The sequence below is a fragment of the Cydia strobilella genome, chromosome 19, assembly GCF_947568885.1.
Source record: "Cydia strobilella chromosome 19, ilCydStro3.1, whole genome shotgun sequence".
Lineage (NCBI taxonomy): Eukaryota > Metazoa > Arthropoda > Insecta > Lepidoptera > Tortricidae > Cydia > Cydia strobilella.
This window is the reverse complement of record NC_086059.1, coordinates 9,979,841-10,000,000: the sequence shown is the minus strand read 5'-3', so window position 1 is coordinate 10,000,000 and position 20,160 is coordinate 9,979,841. Positions and strand designations below refer to the sequence as shown.

The 20,160-nt window shown below is 38.4% G+C and overlaps 3 protein-coding genes across 3 annotated transcripts in view; 2 read left to right on the top strand and 1 right to left on the bottom strand.

Annotated features, from left to right (window-relative positions):
• Positions 1-9,403, top strand: part of LOC134750076 (uncharacterized) — an 11,182-nt gene extending 1,779 nt beyond the window's left edge. The window contains exons 3-12 of the mRNA XM_063685162.1: positions 1,682-1,856; positions 2,015-2,211; positions 2,889-3,027; positions 3,395-3,525; positions 4,170-4,419; positions 5,630-6,079; positions 6,785-6,915; positions 7,975-8,116; positions 8,694-8,827; positions 9,259-9,403. Of these exons, the coding sequence (XP_063541232.1) occupies positions 1,682-1,856; positions 2,015-2,211; positions 2,889-3,027; positions 3,395-3,525; positions 4,170-4,419; positions 5,630-6,079; positions 6,785-6,915; positions 7,975-8,116; positions 8,694-8,827; positions 9,259-9,393 (1,884 nt within the window). The 3' untranslated portion in view covers positions 9,394-9,403. The remainder of the gene's footprint in view (positions 1-1,681; positions 1,857-2,014; positions 2,212-2,888; positions 3,028-3,394; positions 3,526-4,169; positions 4,420-5,629; positions 6,080-6,784; positions 6,916-7,974; positions 8,117-8,693; positions 8,828-9,258) is intronic.
• A 1,704-nt stretch (positions 9,404-11,107) lies between these two features.
• Positions 11,108-13,532, top strand: LOC134749853 (endoplasmic reticulum resident protein 29). The gene is made up of 2 exons (XM_063684853.1): positions 11,108-11,802; positions 12,089-13,532. Exons 1-2 carry the CDS (start codon positions 11,257-11,259, stop codon positions 12,293-12,295), a joined length of 753 nt encoding a protein of 250 aa, XP_063540923.1. The 5' UTR covers positions 11,108-11,256; the 3' UTR covers positions 12,296-13,532.
• Positions 13,533-16,167: 2,635 nt separating this feature from the next.
• On the bottom strand, positions 16,168-19,927 carry LOC134749841 (ran-specific GTPase-activating protein-like). The gene is made up of 4 exons (XM_063684840.1): positions 19,756-19,927; positions 19,423-19,614; positions 17,524-17,758; positions 16,168-16,713 (listed from the first exon to the last, which is right to left on the bottom strand). Exons 1-4 carry the CDS (start codon positions 19,765-19,767, stop codon positions 16,466-16,468), a joined length of 687 nt encoding a protein of 228 aa, XP_063540910.1. The 5' UTR covers positions 19,768-19,927; the 3' UTR covers positions 16,168-16,465.
• Positions 19,928-20,160: the final 233 nt, after the last annotated feature.

The window sequence follows — 20,160 nt, the reverse complement described above, 5'->3', positions numbered from 1 at the left end:
CTACACTCTACTTTTCATTTCGAATACGAAGAAAGTAAAATGCATGTGTTTTTTTTAAGTATACATTTTTATAGTTTATAAACTCCATATAGCGTCACTCGATATATCGATTCACTCCCTATAACGTCGACATGTGTTGCCTATAGTTGCTTTACTTTAATATTAATTTCTCTCTATATAACGAAAACTCTCTATAGCGTCAAAAAATGACCGGTCCCTTGAATATCGCTATATAGAGTTTACAATGTATTTCTTGAGGGTACTTTCAATTAATTCCGACAAAAGTATCGTTATTTATGGAATATAGAGTCAAATATCAGAATGAAAATTGTATAACAAATCCATTTAAACTCAAATTTCAATTGCTTATCGTAAAAAATAAATAAAAAAATCGTACTTCGAACGTAAAATGCTCTAGTGCAGACACGTATCATTTTCTGCACACCTTTTAGAACAACAATGACCCTCTTTCAGAGCATGAAAAATGAAAACACTATTATGCTTGTGCAAATATGGCAATTTATTCGGCTTATACCTATATCTAATCAAATTATTTTTTGGTATGTTATGTAATGGTGATTTTAACCAACCATCACTACTATCGGGTTGTAATTTATTTTTTAACAAGCAGAAACGTCTGCGAACGATGCTATTAAGCTTAGAATAAATTGATTCTAAGCTTATCAAGTTGTAACATTTTTAATTTAAAACTAATAAGGGAATTAATCGCGTACAAACTTACGTTTATTTACGGCCTGACGTTTCGAACGTGACGTTACGTTCGTGGTCACAGGCAGACTGGCGAGGAATTGTATCAACATCTTCTTGCCGCGCGGGTTTTGCGAACTACCCGCACTTGATCTTGATTATTAACTTTTACGCTAGGGTTGTCACTTTGCCTACACACGACACTCACGACATCCAATGGTACCTATGTGGCGGGATGTTTTTTCCCCCTTACATTTGCTAATTACTGGATTCCACGAAGACGAAATCCCCTGTCCCTCATTTTGATTGAAATTTCGATGTTTTCTGATTTCAATTGCTTCACGCACCTTCCTGCTGTATTAAAGACGTTCCGTTGAGAGGACTTTGGGATTATGGAGCTCAAACCAGTGGTTTAGTCCCGACTAGTTAGTTAGTTAGTGGTTAGTTTTAAATTATGAGTGAAAATCGTGTTAGTTTAAATCAGTATATTGTAAAATGAGGTTGTGATATAGTTATAACTAGCGACCCGCCCCGGCTTCGCACGGGTCATTACGGGTGTAATGCTGATGTATTATATACATATATAAACCTTCCTCTTGAATCACTCTATCTATTTAAAAAACCCGTTTCAAATTCCGTTGCGTAGTTTTAAAGATCTAAGCATACATAGGGACAGACAGACAGCAGGAAGCGACTTTGTTTTATACTATGTAGATGTATAAAAATTGTTGGAGCACAATACCCAGTGGGGAGCAAAAGTAGGTACATTTTACGGTACATGATTACATAGATTTCAGTCGATAGAAAATTGAATCGAAAATACCACCAATCCCCCTCCTCATACCTGACTTACTTTATTAGGTACTTTCAATGATAAATCCTCGTAGGTAAGTTTGCAGGGTCGACAACAAGCGTCCATAGCCTGCGGTGACTGCTTAAAATCAGGCGGGTTAAAAAAATCACTTTCTTTTAGGCAGTAAAATCCGGAAGAAGGTTCGATTTCGCTCCAGCCGTTTTGGATGTCAATATCATAGAGGAAAGAGATAAAGATAACAAACTGACGCTAGACGGGAAAACAGTTCCGGTACCATGGCACAAGTATTGGAAACACGGCATTATCCCGTATTTCATCGACTCAAACACATACGGTAATCAACGCAGACTAAATTCGCATTATATAAAGTAAACCTATTATCTACGGCAATTCAACTCTTCTACATGTAACTAATAATGTTCCATCGTCAATACAGTTAATTATCATTAGTAGAACTTACTGCAGTAACATAAGGTCTATTAATTGCTACAGATACGTTCCTAGCTGAAAAAATAACGAAAGCTTTCGACAACTTCGAGCAAAGTACCTGCATACGTTTACAACGACTGAGAGAGAGGCCCACGGACAAAGCATCTTTACAAAATGTCCAATGGCTGTACATCACTAACCCTTCTGGCACTCGGCAGTGTGTGCATAGCAACGAGATGAAAACGATCTCAGGAGTTCAGGTAAGTACCTACTCTGGCATTTTCAAGGCATGGATGAAACTTTTTGAATCAGTACCACCGTCTCGCTTTTATCACCTGTCGTCAAAAGAGCAAAGCTTATTCCCTCTTCTTAGATACATGGCACACCAAGGATAAGCGGGCATCTCGCTCGTTTCTTCCCAGAACGTCCAGAATGTGGATTGTATTACCTTTTGAAGTATTTCCTTTGGGCTATGACATGGGGTTCTTCTTCTCTCTTCTTCTGGTAGCGGGTATTCGGGGTTCTCCAGGGTCGGTAACTTATAAATGGCTCCTCTGATGTTGCTTAAGTCTATGGGCGACGGTGACCGCTTCTCATCAGGCAGCTCGTCTACTCGTTAGCTGACTATCATGAAAAAAAAAATCGATCCCTTAACATTATTTCTTTTTCTAGTGTAATATGTGTGCTTGAGTCATGTTATCAGCCATTCATTTTCATATCCTGATTTTATTGGAGTTTTTGCCAGTCGCTTACTTGGACTTTGCACAGATGTGTGTCTATGACTTTATATCAGGGGTGACCGACCCAATAATAGCATTCGTTCATTATTGATTCATGACTTGATTTATGAACTGATAAGGATTTATGCTCTTCATTCTCTTAGGAAATGTGCTCATTCCAAAACAGTTTTTGGATTTAACTAACTGTTATATTTCAGTGGGTAGTATTCGGGTACGACTGTATGTCCGAAGGTCAGATCATGCACGAAGTCATGCACATCCTCGGTTTCTCTCACGAGCACGTTCGCGAGGACCGTGATCAATATATCAGCGTCATGTGGGACAACATTAAACCAGGTAAGTTTGCACAAGTTTCTTGGCAAATTAAGTTTGTAGGTCATATAGGCTCAGCATACCGATCCCGAATGCCTATAATAATTTTATTGTTTCCATTGCCACTTTTCATACAGTGTTAGGATCGATTGCAGCAAACCGTCTGTCATCGTTAAAGCGTTCGCAAAATTTTATTACATTAAAGTTTCATAGTTATCTGCTGAATGATGTTGATCAATGGTCAGTCCGCTAATTGAGGTTGATGCAACTGGCCATTAGTCTGGAAAATTTATTGCTGATCATTCTGGATGAATGTACGAGTATGAATGGTATTCTTAATGTTATTCAAACCAATAGCTATGTGTAGATGTTAGACCAATTTAATTTCCAGGCTATAAGAAATTCTTCGAGATCAAGCGCCGCCCTGCGATATTATCTTCTCTTTCCTACGACTACGCTAGTGTTCTCCATTACCCGCCAAGAGCATTTTCCAAAAATGGGAAGTACACCCTTGTTGCTGAGGTACGTACTTAAACTTACAAAGGAAACTTTGGCCCACTTGGTCGGTAAAGAAATTGCGTGGTGATTTTCTAGTAGAAGGTAGCTGAGTTTCGGCACAAAATAAGTAATAGTATTATAATACAGAACGGCCACGCACCGCCCGCCCCGTTTCGTAGCCCTCGCCCCGCGACAGCAGATTGACGACCTTTTGACGACCGCTCAGTACTGTTTGTAAGCAACTTACTCACACAATGACGCATGCCGCGTGTACAGACGTGCCGTTCACACATAGAAACGCAAGTGATTTTAAATGTATAGCGTGTCCGCCCTGTGGTTTCGGGACTATAACCACTATAACCAGTTTATATGTGGGAGGCACCCTAGCGACATTTACAGTAAAACTGTTACTGTTAATTATTCGCAGACGTTTCTGGATGATACAAAATTAATTTAGTATGGGATAGCGCATCGTTACTGGTGAATATCCATTATGATTTGGAACTCCGGTAGCCGTTTAAGAAGTTGGAAATATTTGCTGTATTGCGTCAGGTCTTGGTAGCTGAGATAGCAGAGCCCTGGGCTAGTGATCCAGTGATCGTGAGTTCAAGTCTCACCCAAGACAGTAAACTTTTCCACTTAACATTTAATTTCTTGATATATTTTAGTCTGGAATCGACTTTGGTCAGCGCGTGGGACTAAGTGAGATAGACATAGAAAAGGTATCAATGATCTTTGGCGGCGAGTGCATAGACCGAAACAAGCACTACTTAAAAACCACCTGCCCTACAGTCATCGCTTCGGGACAACAGAAGGAGACAAAGAAAGCGACACAGGCAGAAATTGATGATTATTTCCGTGACAGATTATGGCCGTACGGAATAGTTAACTATAAACTCAAAGACCGGATTGAGTTCTGTAAGTTTGATTGTTTTATCGTCTCCGGGTGGAAAACGTTAATTACTTTTTAGGGTTCCGTACCTCAAAAGGAAATAACGGAACCCTTATAGGATCACTTTGTTGTCCGTCCGTCCATTTGTCTGTCTGTCTGTCATGACCCTTTATCTCGGGAACGCATAGAGGTAGAAATTATACTCAGGTCTGCAGTCCCTTGAAGCTGTAAAAAATAAAACTTCTAAGTCAACGTAAAAAAAATACGGCCGTTTATGCCGCAATAGACGTATGTTTCGACACTCTCAAGGGAATCAAAATTTATAAGGTAGGGGTACTTACACTACAAGTACCTAGTACAGAGAAAACTAAAAACTATAAATTTGTAAAAAAATAATCAAACTAAATTAAATTTGTACGGAACCCTCGGTGGGCGAGTCCGACTCGCACTTTGCCGGTATTTTTACTATCCTATAAGAGTGTCCCACTGCTGGGCTAAGACCTCCCCTCTTTTCCGCCATTTGGTCCGGAGTGTTCGGGCTATCCTATACACACTCCCGCCACTTTTCACAAAATGTGTCTAGATCGTCCCTCCATGCTGTCTAAACTTAAATTTTAGACGACCTCAGTTTTTTTTTTGACGACCGGTCTGGCCTAGTGGGTCAAGTGACCCTGCCTGTGAAGCCGATGGTCCTGGGTTCGAATCCCGGTAAGGGCATTTATTTGTGTGATGAGCACAGATATTTATTCCCGTCAGGAACTTCCTGAGTCATGGGCGTTTTCTATGTATTTAAGTATTTATATATTATATATATCGTTGTCCGAGTAGCCAATACCCATAACACAAGCCTCCTTGGGACTTAGTCATGCAATCTGTGTAAGAATGTCCTATAATATTTATTTATTATTTTATTTATTATTATTTATTTAGATACAAGTATTTGTAACGGGAACTTGGGAAGTCAGTTATCGACTAACTGTGCAGATGAATCTAACAAGCCCATACTTAAGCGAAGATCTCCTTTTCAGCTTAGGCAAAATGCTTTAGTCAGATCTCATCTACGAATCGCATTTCCCAACCGATTTATTTGCGAGTTCTACAGCTCACAGAACTACTATTCAGCTAAATCGGATATCAGTAACCGGTTCAAAACTTACTTGCAAAACCATAACCCTAGGGTAACAATCATCATGAGTTGTAAAACCTTTTAGACCTTAGATATTTGTTAAATTACAGCTATTGAAGAAAGACAAAACATCGAAGAAGTCATAAAACATATCGAAAAGGAAACTTGTATTGAATTCAGAGATTTTGGAAAAGAGGATGACGCCGATACGACCACAGCAAATAATGATGTGATCGAGGCCGATGACGGCAATCAAATATCAACGAAGAACGAAGGAGTTAAAGTACTGGTTCAAGAAGAAAACAGAATATATCAGAGCTCATCGTCAACGGAATCAAAGGAATCAGGTTCATCAGGTTCATCAGATTCATCGGAGTCATCTATCTCAGTAGAATTCAATAAACTCTCACAAAAACAATCTCACAATAATACACTCTTACAGAATAATGATGTTGGCTTATGGGATAATATGACAAGAAAAAATGCTATTACCAATAATGTAGAGCCAGTTAATGACAAGACATCTAAAAAGGACAATTCTAAACAAAAAATTAAGTCAGGTAAGAAACAGAAAGAAAAAACAAAGTTATTTATGAGACTATAATTTATGACTAGTCAGATGCAGAGCAACTTATTTATTCCACTAAAAGGTGTTATTATATTCACTTTGTCGTGGGACACTTTCACTTATCTTGCTGTTGTAAAAGGGACAAGGAATCAACTTAATATATTTCTCTCACCCTCTTAGCCTTTAAATAAAACTTAAATTGCCTGTGATACTTAAAATGTAGCTATTTGGTCTCTTTGTCAGATACATGTTAGAAAAGGACAAGCAAATTAAAACTAAGCAAGCGAGAAATGCCAGCGAAGCATCTCCGTTTCATCTTGGACATAAAATGTTTTTGTATGTCCGGCTATTCCCCTCTACAGGTCGCTTTTCTTAACCGACTTCCGAGTAATTTTGTGAGCAGGTTCTATAATTACATGGATTTTTTGTCGAATCATTTTTTGTAAATTAAAAAAAAAACGGATAACTTTTTAGTATTTGTTGTTACAGCGGCAACAGAAATACATCATCTGTGAAAATTTCAACTGTCTAGCTATCACGGTTCATGAGATACAGCCTGGTGACAGACAGACGGATAGTGCAGTCTTAGTAATAGGATCCCGTTTTTACCCTCTGGGTATGCAGCAGCGCAATGGTGCAGCAAATGGGGTTCGCGAAATCTACATCTCACTAGTTAATAAGGGTGTATATGTTTCAGAAAGCAAACGTTTCCGCAGAGCCGTGCCCCCATCGCCAGCGCGACGGCACGCCGACGATTTCTTGGTGCTGACCCGTTCACCGGAGCCGGGCTGCCGGTGCCCTGAGCCTGGGCGCGCCAGCGCAAAAAAGGTAAGGCCAAATTCACATTAGATGCAGACCCCCTTCAATATAAACATAGCGCTGTCTTGCTTAAATTAGCCATCAGTTGTGAGCGACTATGAGGTGGCCAACATTGAGAGCCCAGACGCCATATGTTAAAACAGGTAAGTAACTACACGCCATTGCCGGAGCGATTCGCGGATTCCGTATCAGTGTCTAAAATATAAAGGCCGGATCCCGGAAAACCACCCAGCTATACAAGATGCACCAGTCCTAACAAATCATATCTGGTATGCGTATTACAAGAGATGGTGGAGAAGTTGGGATGACGTCTGGAAGTATAAATTAAGTATGAACATAATAAAATAATAATAACCGAAATGTAACTTTGATCAAGGTTCTTAACCAGAAGGTTAAAGAAAATAGCATTCTGGAGATCATCGTCTAGAATTCTGAATGGTGTGATGCTATCAGCTGAACGACTAATGACTAATATGCAGTGGATGAGATTAGCGCAGTACCGCAGAGGGTCGTGTAGATAATAACGAAGAGGCCTATCAGCAGTGGGTGGATACGAGGCAAACGAGCTCAATAGACAGATAGAACCTGAAAGTAAAGAAAGGTAGTATACAGGGTGGCTAAAAAATAAGTGCATTCCCGCTGCCAGGGAGATTTGGAATTATACTGAGCAACTTTTACTATGGGAACAATCACGAAATCGCGAAAAAAAAATTTACCCTTCCATAGAAAATAGACCGGCCAAAATGTATGAAATAGCCAAATTTTTCTTCGCGTGTTCGGGGTTTGTCCCATAGTAAAAGTTGCTCAGTATAATCCCAAAACCTCCCTGGCAACCGGAATGCACTTACTTTTTAGCCACCGTGTATACTAAATAAGGTAATGCTTATTCCAATTTCCATTATTAATTCATAACTGCTACTAATGCCGCTATCTTCCGTAGGAGCTGGTGATTATAACGCGGATTGCTTCAACTCCGTCAACCACCTGCTGCACGTGTTCGTTCAAGTTCCTGGAACAACAAAACTCGCACGACCTCGACTCCTCGCTAACTGACTATACCTTTCGCAGGAGCTGGTGATCACGGTGGACTGCTTCAACTCTGTCAACGACCTGCTGCACGTGTTCATGCACGTGCTCGGCCTGGACCATCAGCACAACTCGCATGACCGAGACGACTTCCTCGCTATCAACTGGGCTAACGTGTCTAGGAGTGAGTTTCTTGGGCTCTTTAAATACGTTAAATGCAAGTACATTTTATTTTTGGTGGCCTGAATATCAATGTCGTATACACATAATATGCACACATACAGTGCACATACATACTACACACACATATAGTGACATATGATACTTGTAATTAATAACTTTGTTTTTTAATGTGCTAAGACTGCTAAGCCAAATAAACATTTTCTATTTTTTTCTAAGAGCTCCATTAAGTATTCCGGTGTTACTTATTATGCCATGGATACGCTAATGTAATGAATGACCGTCCACAGTAGGCATACCTACTGTGCAGACATAGGTGCATGATTTTGAATTTGAAGCCAGGCGGCGCACAGAAGTCACAGAACTCGACGCTAAGCGCGATGGTCTAAAGGCTAGACCACCAGTGGCCGACATTTGCAATTATGTCAGTCACTTGAAAGCGCACCAGCAACGCTTACAGCCATAAAACACAGTGACCGAAAACGGCTAGGCGATAATTGATGAGTCTTGTGTTATGTGTCAACTCGATCAATACTTGGAGCAACTCCCAGTTGAGATCTAACACAACTTAAACTCCGCAGCTTTAGAAAAGGAAATGGACACCAAGCTACCGCCCGCAGCGTCCGTTGGCTTCGCCTACGACTACCAGAGCGTGATGCACTATCCCTGTCTCGACATCACTAATGGTGTCACCAGCATCATGTATCCTATATGGGTGAGAATACTAACCTACATTATTTTGGACTAAACCGACTCATGATCATGAGCATGAATGCTTTGACAAATTTAATAGTAAGATTGACGATGGTTTTGCCTACTTATAAAATTTACTTGTACCTTTAAAGCGGACCTTAATAACGTTTCCAATAAGCAGTAGGTATTTTAGAGGAGTCTGTCAATGTAAACCACACTGATCGCACTTCGTATTTTTTGGAACAAACGAATATATTGAACACGTTTTAAAACTTGACAGGTGGTTGTGCTAGCCCCGGGACGATAGAATAAGAAATTAAATTTTCGGCTCTGGTGCGCAACATCTAAACCAAAGAATGGATGACACAATAGGTCTATTAAACGCTGACTTGGGCTTCCCATTTTGTTCAAAATGTTTAGTCTATAAAGCCTAATTTTTTGCATATTTTTCAGAACGACGGCTGGGCTATGGGTCACTGGCAAGGTCTAAGCTCTATCGATGTACAGAAACTGAATCTGCTGTACTTCGGGCAGTGCCAAGCGAGGAAGAAAGCCATGGCTGATTTATTAAACAAAAATAAACTTTGATAAAATTTAAGTGGAAGTTGAATAAATAAACTTTATCTTAAGCATGAATCTAGTATAACTGGATCGGTCATGAGGGGCGGGGGAAAATGACCGAAAGGGATAGTCTATGTCTTTCAGTAGGAGTAGCAAAGAAAGCGCTGTTATTGTTTGTCCTTGTCAGTCACTTTTTTTTTATTCCCCACCGTAAATTAAGTATGGTTTATGGTGGGCTACAAATTTTCTCGACCAATCATATTGTCCCATTGCGTATGTTTTGTCCCTGACGGGCGCACGCGTATAGCTGATTTATGTAAGGCCAGGATTACACTTGTAAGTTTTACTTACGTAAGTAGGGACAAAGCTATTTGCTAGAATGAGATAACGATATTCATACCTCATTCTGTAGTATAGCTGTGTCCTTACTTACGTAAGTAAAACTTACAAGTGTAATCCTGGCCTAATGCTAGGTCTATGATCTTCAGTCTTTCCCGTATACGGAAAAATGGTGTTCCCGGTGTTCCTTGCCTACTTATACCAAAAAGACAGACGCAACGGGGTCTTAAAGTATTATTGTAGTGTTGTAAAAATATTATGACAACAAACTTGACTGTTGAAGTACGGTGTACTTAGATGGCAGATTCACGGCGCCAGACATGCGCCAAACGATTACCTAGTGGGGACAGGAGTCGAAATCAAACGATAGCGTATCTTTTTCAGCTGCTGTACTCTACATACCTAGGGTCTGTTCGGAAAGAGAAGAGTCGTGGAATGTATGGGACCCAATACATTCCACGACTTCTCTTTCCGAACAGGCTCTAGTCTACCGGATTCACCATTTGTCGTTGGAAAAGCATTCTTTTGTACGTGCCAGATTTCATCTAATACGGTTCAGTAATTTTACTGTAAAAAAGAAAGTTACTTCCGCAGTTAGGATATTAATATACTTACCATTAAACGAGCTGAATAATGGGTGTTTGCCACCATTCAAAATTATAATAATAGCTGGTTTCGTACATCTCGTGACTGCTGGGTTGCATTGCACCAGATCGCCCAAAACCTGCTGGATAATGCAGTATTACCTACTTACATGTTACTTCCTTTTGACAAATCCTCGAAGGCTGCATGTTTTGATTGGTTGTGGAAAATTCAAAAATAATTAAATAATTTATTTAAAAAAATTATTTGAATCGGAGATTATTGAAATGGCTTGATTGGCTTGTCAATTTGAAACCATATTGAACTTTTTTTAAACCGACTTCAAGATTTCAAAAGGAGGATTTTTTTAATGTTTGTTATTGTAAATGAGAACTTGAACTGCATTCACGTTGACCAATCCCAAAAAAACACGGCCATGTGTCAAAAGAAATTTCAATTAAATAGTCCGTTCCACGCATTGTAAACATCGATATAAATCAAAAATTGTACATCCTTAATTAAATATAAAATTTTATAAAATAATACGTCGTGTCATTATATTTAGATGAATTGTTCAATATTAAGCAAAGTATTTTTAGGCAAATAGTAGTATAGATACCTAAGTAAAATAGGAGTAGAATTAGCGTGAAACGAAATAAAATTTACACTTTTTTGGTCATACAATTTGACCAATAGAAAAAAGATATTACAAATGACACTGCCTTTATGATTGGTTGTTATTTTTTTCAAATGAGCGCATCATAGGAGCGCATATAAAACAAACTGCTGTGCTGTCAGGCTGTCACCTCTCCTGTCAATAAATTCATGCTAATAAGTTGATTGACCGATACTATTCTTTTTCGTATTTGATTTGAAGTTTGAAGAATCAACTTCATACAGTATTCATACTATACACGTCGCAAACTATTATTTTTGCAACTACAGCCTAATCCCTAATCGACATTGACGATGCAGTGGTACCTGCTTTCCTTATGCCTCGTACTTGTCCTGCCACCAGCGTACTCTAATTCTCTCAGCGGTACGGTGGAATTAAACGATTATACCTTTGATAAGATCCTCAAAAAGTTTGATGCTACACTGGTGAAGTTTGATGTGGCGTTCCCCTATGGCGACAAGCACGACGCTTACACCGCACTGGCAAAAGACGCGAAGGAAGAGGACGATTTGCTGATCGCCGAAGTGGGAGTGAAGGATTACGGAGATAAGGATAACGAAGCGTTGGCGAAGAAGTACGGCGCTACGAAGGACAACTTCCCGGTAGTAAAGCTGTTTTTAAAAGGGAAGAAGGAGCCGATCACTTTCAACCCGGATAAAGAGTTTACCAGCGATGAGCTTCGTCGTTTTGTGCGGGAACACACCGGGGTGCACCTAAGCCTGCCGGGCTGCGTGCGGAGCCTTGATAAGCTGGCTGTTAAGTTCATGAAGGCTGACAAGGAAGACAGGAAGAAGGTTCTCAAAGATGGTGAAGATACCTTCAAAAAATTGCCTAGCAAGGTAAGTTACAGTCATCAATGGAAATTTCTAGATTATTTCATACAACTATACTTTCTAAACATCATATCAGTCTGATATGACAATTGTTAAAAATACCTTTGAATAAGCCTTTGTTTGGCAAATTCCTGCAGCAGGAATGTCTATTTGAAATTTATGTAATTGACCGAAAATTTAATTTCCAACAAATCAAAAGTAATGCCTGAAGTGATAATCCTACATAATTTATACCATCAACTGAAATGTATTATTATATTAGCAACTTATAATAAATCGAAATAATTTTCAGCAAGCTAACTCTGGAAAAATTTACAAGACAATCATGGAGAAGATCATTGAGAAAGGTGACGGGTTTGTCAAGACTGAACACGAACGAATCACCAAGCTGCTCAACGGCAAACTCTCGGAAGAGAAAAAGAAGGAGATGGGGCAGAGAATCAACATTCTTCAGACTTTCCAGTTGCATGAGACCGAAGCAAAAAAAGAAGAGCTGTGATTTAAATAATTTTCAACTTACACTTAAATTCCTACTATTATAAATTATTCCCTCTTTATATAAATAAGATATGGAGTAACAAGAACAATCTAGTATTCCTACAGGGTGTCATTTAAAATAATTTTATGTGTGTCTTTTGCACTACTGAGACATTCCAAATTCAAAGTAATATATTTCACAATTATATTTATATAATTTTATATCCTATATCAACTAGGCAACTTGAAACTACTAAAATCCATCAATGGGTAACACAGCTGATCTTACAAGCTAGCATCAGTCAAAAACTACCATCATCTTAAGACAGACATGCAGTGTCACAAGACTTGTGATATGACTGTTGTGCTAGCCTTATGGGAGGACTTTTTAAAATGGGCCAGTGGCAACTAGCATAAGATAGGAATAAATTAATATAGCACAAACTTGCATTATACATTTTGACTGATTGGGCCTCTTAAACACTAATTAATAATTTAGGGTCTTAAAATTCTACAAAAATCACACCAGTGTGTCAGATTTAATCAACTTCAGAAGTTTGATATTTATTTTAAAATATAACTCTTTCGTTATGTTGTTTTGTTAGTGTTAGGTACTTGGTAATCCGGCATCTGAAACTTTCACCTGTCGGATCGTTAGAACTGCTTGATTATTGGATTTATATGGTAAATAAAAGATTTATATAGAAAATATATTCTACATATCAAATGCAACAACATCCGGCATTAGCCTGCGTAAAGTGCCGATTATAGAGCTTGACACCTGAGTCGCTTATTTGCCTGAATAGTATTTAAGTATGTTATTGTTTGCTCAGAGAAGAGCTAAAACAGCCCTAACTCCTATATGACTCATCATTAGAGCTAAATACTCGGCTTCATATGTGACGTTTGACGGGGAAAGGTATATGCGGTGCGCGACGCAAGCGCCAACCGCCATAAGGTACGTTTACTCGTGGAACGTCACATATTTAATTCATGTATCACATTGTATGATTACCAGAATATGAGCATTGGATTAAAACATACACGTGTTTTGTAACGTGGAAATGCTTACCTCGTTTTTACGGTTCGCCGCTCATAAAACCTGGCCATTGTTTAGTATCCAGTCAGTCGAGTTTCGCAATAGGCCGAATTGAACTATTATTGCTCGGCATTGTACTTATTTGTGTACTTGCTTATGCATAATTTTAATTTTGCACAATGTGTGATAAATGTGTTAAATACATTAGTGTGTAATATTTTATCTGATTTTTATTCTACCGTCCCAAATAGGTAGTCCGTTCACGCACAAGGTAGGATTTAGAAAAAAAGACTGCCAATGCCAACCCATAGGGGGAAACTAGGCCTTATTGGGATTAGGTCGGTTTCCTCAAGATGATACGAGTCGGGGTTCGAACCCACGAAATTCGGTATGAAATTTAGGCCAGGTGCTAAGCCTAACAGCGCTTTTTATTGGACATGTCACTATCAAGATATTCCCTACTCTGGATGTCGGAGCAAATCTAAATTTATTTCTCCCTGGCAAATCTGTAAACTTTAGACTCCGACCACGCTAAGTTTACACCAACTTGGCTTGGCACACCTAATTTAAAAGCGTGTATAGATCGGGTAACTCGAAATGTCGGCTAATACCGAAAATTACCCATAATTCCATTTTACCATTTTCGGAATTACCTGTATTTACTTTGTTGATTAAATAAAAACCGTTCTTCACGAATTACATTTATTTTTACGATATTGAATAACACGTAAAAACAGCTTTAGAAGTTCTGTCACAAAATTCAACCGAGCACGAGGAAAAGATACAAACGGAATGTAAAAGCAAACATTTTTGATTACTATAACATAACTCCTATTTCTTTTAATCCTTTGATTGTCACTGCCTCATGTGATGATGGATCATACAAGGTACAAACCCCAACAGTTTCATTACATAATGAAAATAATTTTAAATTATTCGAGTCAGCTTCGGCGCGCGACATTGGAAGGGTTAAATAAAACATTCAAATCCAATTAGGGGTCATCCATGAATTACGTCACACGAATTTCTAGGTTCCCCCCCCCCCCCTGGTGTGACGTCACATTTTTTCAACGAAATCGGCAAATCGAATTAAGTATTATTTTATCAAAATATTTTTGACAAAAGAAATATTAGTAATTTTATAATTATAACCCAAAACTGATTAGGAAAGAAAATTAAACGAAAAAAAAAACGATTATCGATCCAAAAATCCTTGTTATTTAACTGTACAGCGAATAAAATAATTTAAGTTTGTGAAGTTCCCCCCTCCCCCTAAACGTGTGATATAATTAATGGATGACCCCTTATGCATAAATGAATCTGTTGCTATATATTACGTCAATAATCAACATATCCATCTATGTTACGTTAAAAATGCAATTCATTACAACAACTGTGTACGGTAAAATACGATAATATCACGTACTTCATCATTTCAAATTTGTATTCCAAATCGTATGAAACTACAAAATTCATTTAGCGAGGATAGTAAAATTTCATCATTAAAAAAAACTGGAAAATGCATGATTAACACTAAACGTCTATTAATAGGCCCCATTACCGTGGTTGAATAATACTAAACTATTTTTTTATTCTTAATCCATCCATAGACATAGGCAATCAGAATTCCTAACCCATGTTTTTGATTTATTCTCCATGGTAACGGGGTCTACACACTGCTTATTCTATCTCGTATTCAATCTGAAATTCAAATCCAAATATCACGACATTCATGCCTACATGTTAGTTTTATTTTAACAACTTAAAACAATCATTAGATACTGTAACATGCAATAAACTAGGGAAGTATTAAGGAAAACATTTGAACTGAATTATAAATTGTGAATTCTATTACAGAAGAAAAAGAGATGACGCCTGACTAGAGTTGTGCCGTTCCCGGTAACATTCCCCATACAAAATGGGAATGTTACCGGGAACGGCACAACTCTACGCCTGACATAGAACAATTAAAATTCACATAGATGTTTCCCTATAAGAAAGAAACAGAAAAGCAAATAAGAATGAGAGAGAGAGAGATGTTTCCCTAGAAATCAATTCCAAACAGTATCTTTAGATTTGACCTCTTTTCTGCAAACCCAGTGGCGTAGCTAGGCATGGGCAAATAGGGCCCTCGCACTTAGGGGGGCCCGCAAAGCCAACCTTTTTATTACCTTGGGAATACACATTGAAAAGAAAAGCCTCGCAGATGTGGTTTCGCCCACAACTAGATTAGTTCACGCCATCATACTACGCCACTGTGCAATCCTATATATGTTATGTTTTGGTTGCGGACGCCTGAGACGGATTTCACGTTTTGAGCTGCCGTGTATCCTCATAATTAGCCACTGCCTAAAATATAATCGTTATCTGATGTGTGCCCTATGCCTGTGTGGTGTTGCCTTTTAATATTACGATATACCAATGGCACAGATTTGCTTGGAGTCTCATCGACCAAACAATAGTTTTACAGTTTTGAATGATTCATGTCAGTCTAATAATAGTTTTGGAGTCAAATCTAAATTTCTACACCTCCATTGCTTATAGTTTGACAATAGAGCTAGCAATGTGTAAACAAAGATGTGTATTTGGCTGGCCATTTGTTTAAAAAAACCTGGTAACTTAACCTAGATTAATGCACTTAACGCAAACTAGCGAGCACAAACTACATCAGGATACCTTTTGACCACCACTGTCCTAAAAAAGTGACATCATACATTAACAAGTTTAAATTCGTGCTATTTTATACCAACGTGGCGCCCAAAGGGTTTTTATGCTTGCACATTAACAATTTTATATTATTTATCAGTTATTTGTGTGATTTAGAGGCATGACCATAGGGAACACCTTAATGAGAGTTCGGTTTCGCATGTTATCGTGAAATCACACACTAAATCATATATCAATTGATTTGTTTCATAACCTTGTGGCATCTTAATCTAGCTCAAAATAGAACTAAGGCCATACAGCAAATAATTTAAAAGAGCAAGACAAAAAACGTCTTTTTCTTCTAACCCTCCAATAAAAGAGGTGTAAAATGCGAGGTTAAGAAACTCACTATTCAATATTTTACAAACTGGGGCAGTTCTGACGTAATTAATAATAAAATATTACATGTTACAGTACACTAACAAACTAGAGAGTAAACTAAGCAAGTTATTCAGATTTTTCACTTTCCACTGTAAGCTCTTTGAGCTTGAGAACTACACCTTCTGAATCCTTATCATTTTTGTCCATGGTCTTCTCATCAGCCTTGTCGGTACTCTTTGGCTCTGGAGTGTTAGTATCCTCACTCCGAGTGATGCTGCTTTCATCATCAGACGACAGATCCTGGGTGTAGAGGCTGCATTTGGTCCGGACTATTTCTTGTGCTTCGGCAAATTTCGCCTTCCACAATTCAGCATCTGTAATTAGAAAGTATTTGGTTAGATAAGATTCTTGCGTGTTGTTAGTCGAGTTTAGGAAGCTATGAGTACGGAACTATTACGTGTTGTGACTTGTGACTGTTGCTTTTTCGTATATACTATTTAGAAAATACTAAAATAGAAAAAATATATGAAATTATTATATGAAAAAATTCAACGATTTTTTATGATTACTCTATGACTGTAGTTTTTTTCAAGCTCAGTGCACTAGTTACATCTGAGTTCCAAGGCCATTACACCATTTTTGTTTCCCTGCAAGCCTTCAAAATACATGGCCACCCCTTCACCTCAGCCTGGACCTCGGCTCATGTGAAAAATTTCTTTCCACTCATATGTTATTTTTAATAGTAGGGAACATGTGGAAGTCCGATCGTGCTAAATCGGGTGAATGGGGTGGTTGGTGCAATATTTAAAACTCACAGAGTTGTAAATGTCCATCATCGATTTTTGTGACGTCTGAACACGTGCATAATCCTAGTGAAAGAGAACTTCCTTCCAATAGTCCAGGCCCCAGGGCTTTTTACCTTCAATCCTCGCGTAAATGGCGTAAGAGTTTGCAATAATAGTCTGAGTTTATAATGACGTCCTTCTCAGGATAGTCAACCACTATTACTGCTTTTGCATCCCAAAACACTGACGCCCTGATGTTATTGGCCGACAAAATCACCATGCCTTTTTTTAAGGGCGGAGTTATAGCATGAACCCATTCCTTCATTCAACTGTTGGGTGATGAAGTGGTTAGCACACACATTGGGCGGCTCCCGTGTCGTGGTTTAATAAAACACTTACTTTGAGGATTTCCGAACTTAATAGCCAGCAGCTCTTGTTTCATGGTCTCATCTGCGAAGTCAGCAAACACTGACCAGTTGAAGGCCTTATCAGAGCCGCAGTGCACGTTCATACGGATGTCGGGAGTGATGAAGTGGTTAGCGCACACTTTGAGTGTCTTATCGCGGCGCATCACCACGCGCACCGTGTTGTTGGCCTTATGCCGGAGAAGCTTGATGTCGCCTGTGCCGCGCTCCTGGAGACAAGGGATAGTTAAGTTAGTTTTGCTGGGTATTTTCGCAAATCGACAACCATTGTGCCTATTTGGTGCCATTGAGCTAGAACTACTCTAACCACACTTCCTCCACTTTACCTAGCAAGGTTTGAGACGAGGGATAAATACTAAAGTTGATAGTACACACATACATAGTTATTCCTTGGACATGTTAGCAGTTGCCTCCTTGGAGCTTGGGGGCCATGTTTAGCAACCTACCCAAGAACTGGTTCAGGCATTAGATTTTATGAAATTGACTGCCATCTGACCTTCCAATCCAAAGGGAAAATAGGGATATAAAGTGTTTTAAGTCATCATAAGATTTGGCAAAGTTGAAAGCTTTTAGAAAAGTGGTAGCTGATACAAGAAGTAGTACCCGAAAAGAAGGACTGCCTACAAAAAGAGATAAATCCCATCAAAAACATTACATAATTTTTTCTAAAGCATTAGAAGAGGTGGAAAATAATTAACACACACCATTTGTTTTTGCTGAGACTTAAGCCTACTGATGGCAGACTACTTACTAAGGTCTGTTTTTAGGGTTCCAAAGGGTAAAAACGGGACCCTACTACTAAGACTCCGCTGTCCGTCTGTCTGTCCGTCTGTCTGTCTGTCACCAGGCTGTTTCTCGTGATCTGTGATAGCTAGACAGCTGAAATTTTCACAGATGATGTATTTCGGTTGCCGCTATAACAACAAATACTAAAAACAGAATAAAATAGAGATTTAAGTGGGGCTCCCATACAACAAACATGATTTTTGACCGAAGTTAAGCAACGTCGGGCGGGGTCAGTACTTGGATGGGTGACCGTTTTTACAGTTAATGGTACGGAACCCTTCGTGTGCGAGTCTGACTCGCACTTGGCCAGTTTTTTAATTCCGTAGACTAAAATGACGTTTCATGTGTAAGACATGACATTTCTTAGTACCACATGAAATGTCATTTTAGTCTATGAAACAAAAAAAAACAGAATAAGAGGGTATTCCGATCTCTTTAAGGCCGCAATGTATGTGCAAGCAATCAGTAATAATGTTACATGTATACATAAACTTTCAGAAAATATCCTTTGCAATATCTTTATAAAGAACCATTACTAAAACATAGTGTACATCGAAACAACATTATTATCTAGCTGCCAGGTACACTCAGCGTCAAATACTCTGTTGCAGTCAAAGTGGCCAAATAGTTTGGTACACCATACTTAATTATATGGGGTACTAAACTATTTGACTACTAAGACTATTTTATTTTGACTATTACTATTTGGTTGCTACAAAGTATTAAAAAATACATTACAAATAACCATAATCTGAGATTGTATGATAACCTAAAAAAAATCATGCTTGCTGATATATAATAATCCAGGCTTAACAAAGCTAGTAATGAAAGATTACCATACATACGTTTAAATATGCAATTATAATTTATTAACAATGTAGAGAAAGTAGCTCCCTTTCTTTAACAATAACAATATTAAAAGAAAAAGTCCAGTTAAAAATTAAGACAACCAATTAAAAATGTTTAAGAACCTCGAGCTGACTGAATCGCAACTATAAGTTATACAATTTAGAACAATGATAGTTTTTAAAGAACGGGTAATACAATGAGCACTTTGTATCACAGTTATGGACACAAAGGAACTAACCTTCCACTCGTGATCCGCCGTGTCGTATCGGTAGAGCCGCGCTCGGATCTTTACCAGCTCCTCCTCCTCCTCCTCGTTCGTCTGCAGGTCCACCAGTGGCAGGGACACTATGGGGTCGTAATGGGGGTCATGCTCTGGGGTTTCCACTTCGCCTCCCTCGCTCTCACTGTTTCGTCTGACGCTTTCTTCAGTCTAAAAATTAAACAAACACATATATGTAACAAACTTAAAGAATCAAAGGCTAAAACCAAACTAAAGCTAGAAATTATTGAAAAAGAAAACGGGCGTTTAATTTTTCCGTTTACAAATTTGAATGATACTGATAAAACTTACCGGTGAAGACATTTTTAACCAGTAACTTATAGCGATAGACAGTAATGTCGTATAGTATAAAGTTTACGAATATCCAATGTAAACACTGTTTTACGAGTTTTGAGGGAAACTGGATGTGATACAATGAAAATATAACAAAAAAATCGCCAATTGCGTTGCGTGAGTTCTTCAATCACTTTTAAGAATCGTTCAGAAAATCCGTGTAAACAAAAGAAAACTTTTATCGGTTGGCAACAATTATCAATTTTAATTAATGAACGAAATAAGCAGTTTCACACTATCGAACCATTGCGACCAATGTCTGAAATGGCAAAATTCCTTGTATTCGTGTTAATGCACTGTAGAAAAAAACAGCTGAAATTGATTTATAAACGAGGGACAAAAATGAACCTTGTTGCTTTACAT

Bases quoted from the DNA above. Each gene is read 5' to 3' on its own strand.
- LOC134749853 (XM_063684853.1), top strand. From the start codon at position 11,257: ATGCAGTGGTACCTGCTTTCCTTATGCCTCGTACTTGTCCTGCCACCA. The intron at 11,803-12,088 runs GTAAGTTACAGT...AATAATTTTCAG, and splicing joins TCAAAAAATTGCCTAGCAAG to CAAGCTAACTCTGGAAAAAT.
- LOC134749841 (XM_063684840.1), bottom strand. The intron at 17,759-19,422 runs GTTAGTTCCTTT...CCTTGTCTCCAG, and splicing joins CGGCGGATCACGAGTGGAAG to GAGCGCGGCACAGGCGACAT. The intron at 16,714-17,523 runs GTAAGTGTTTTA...TTCTAATTACAG, and splicing joins TAAGTTCGGAAATCCTCAAA to ATGCTGAATTGTGGAAGGCG.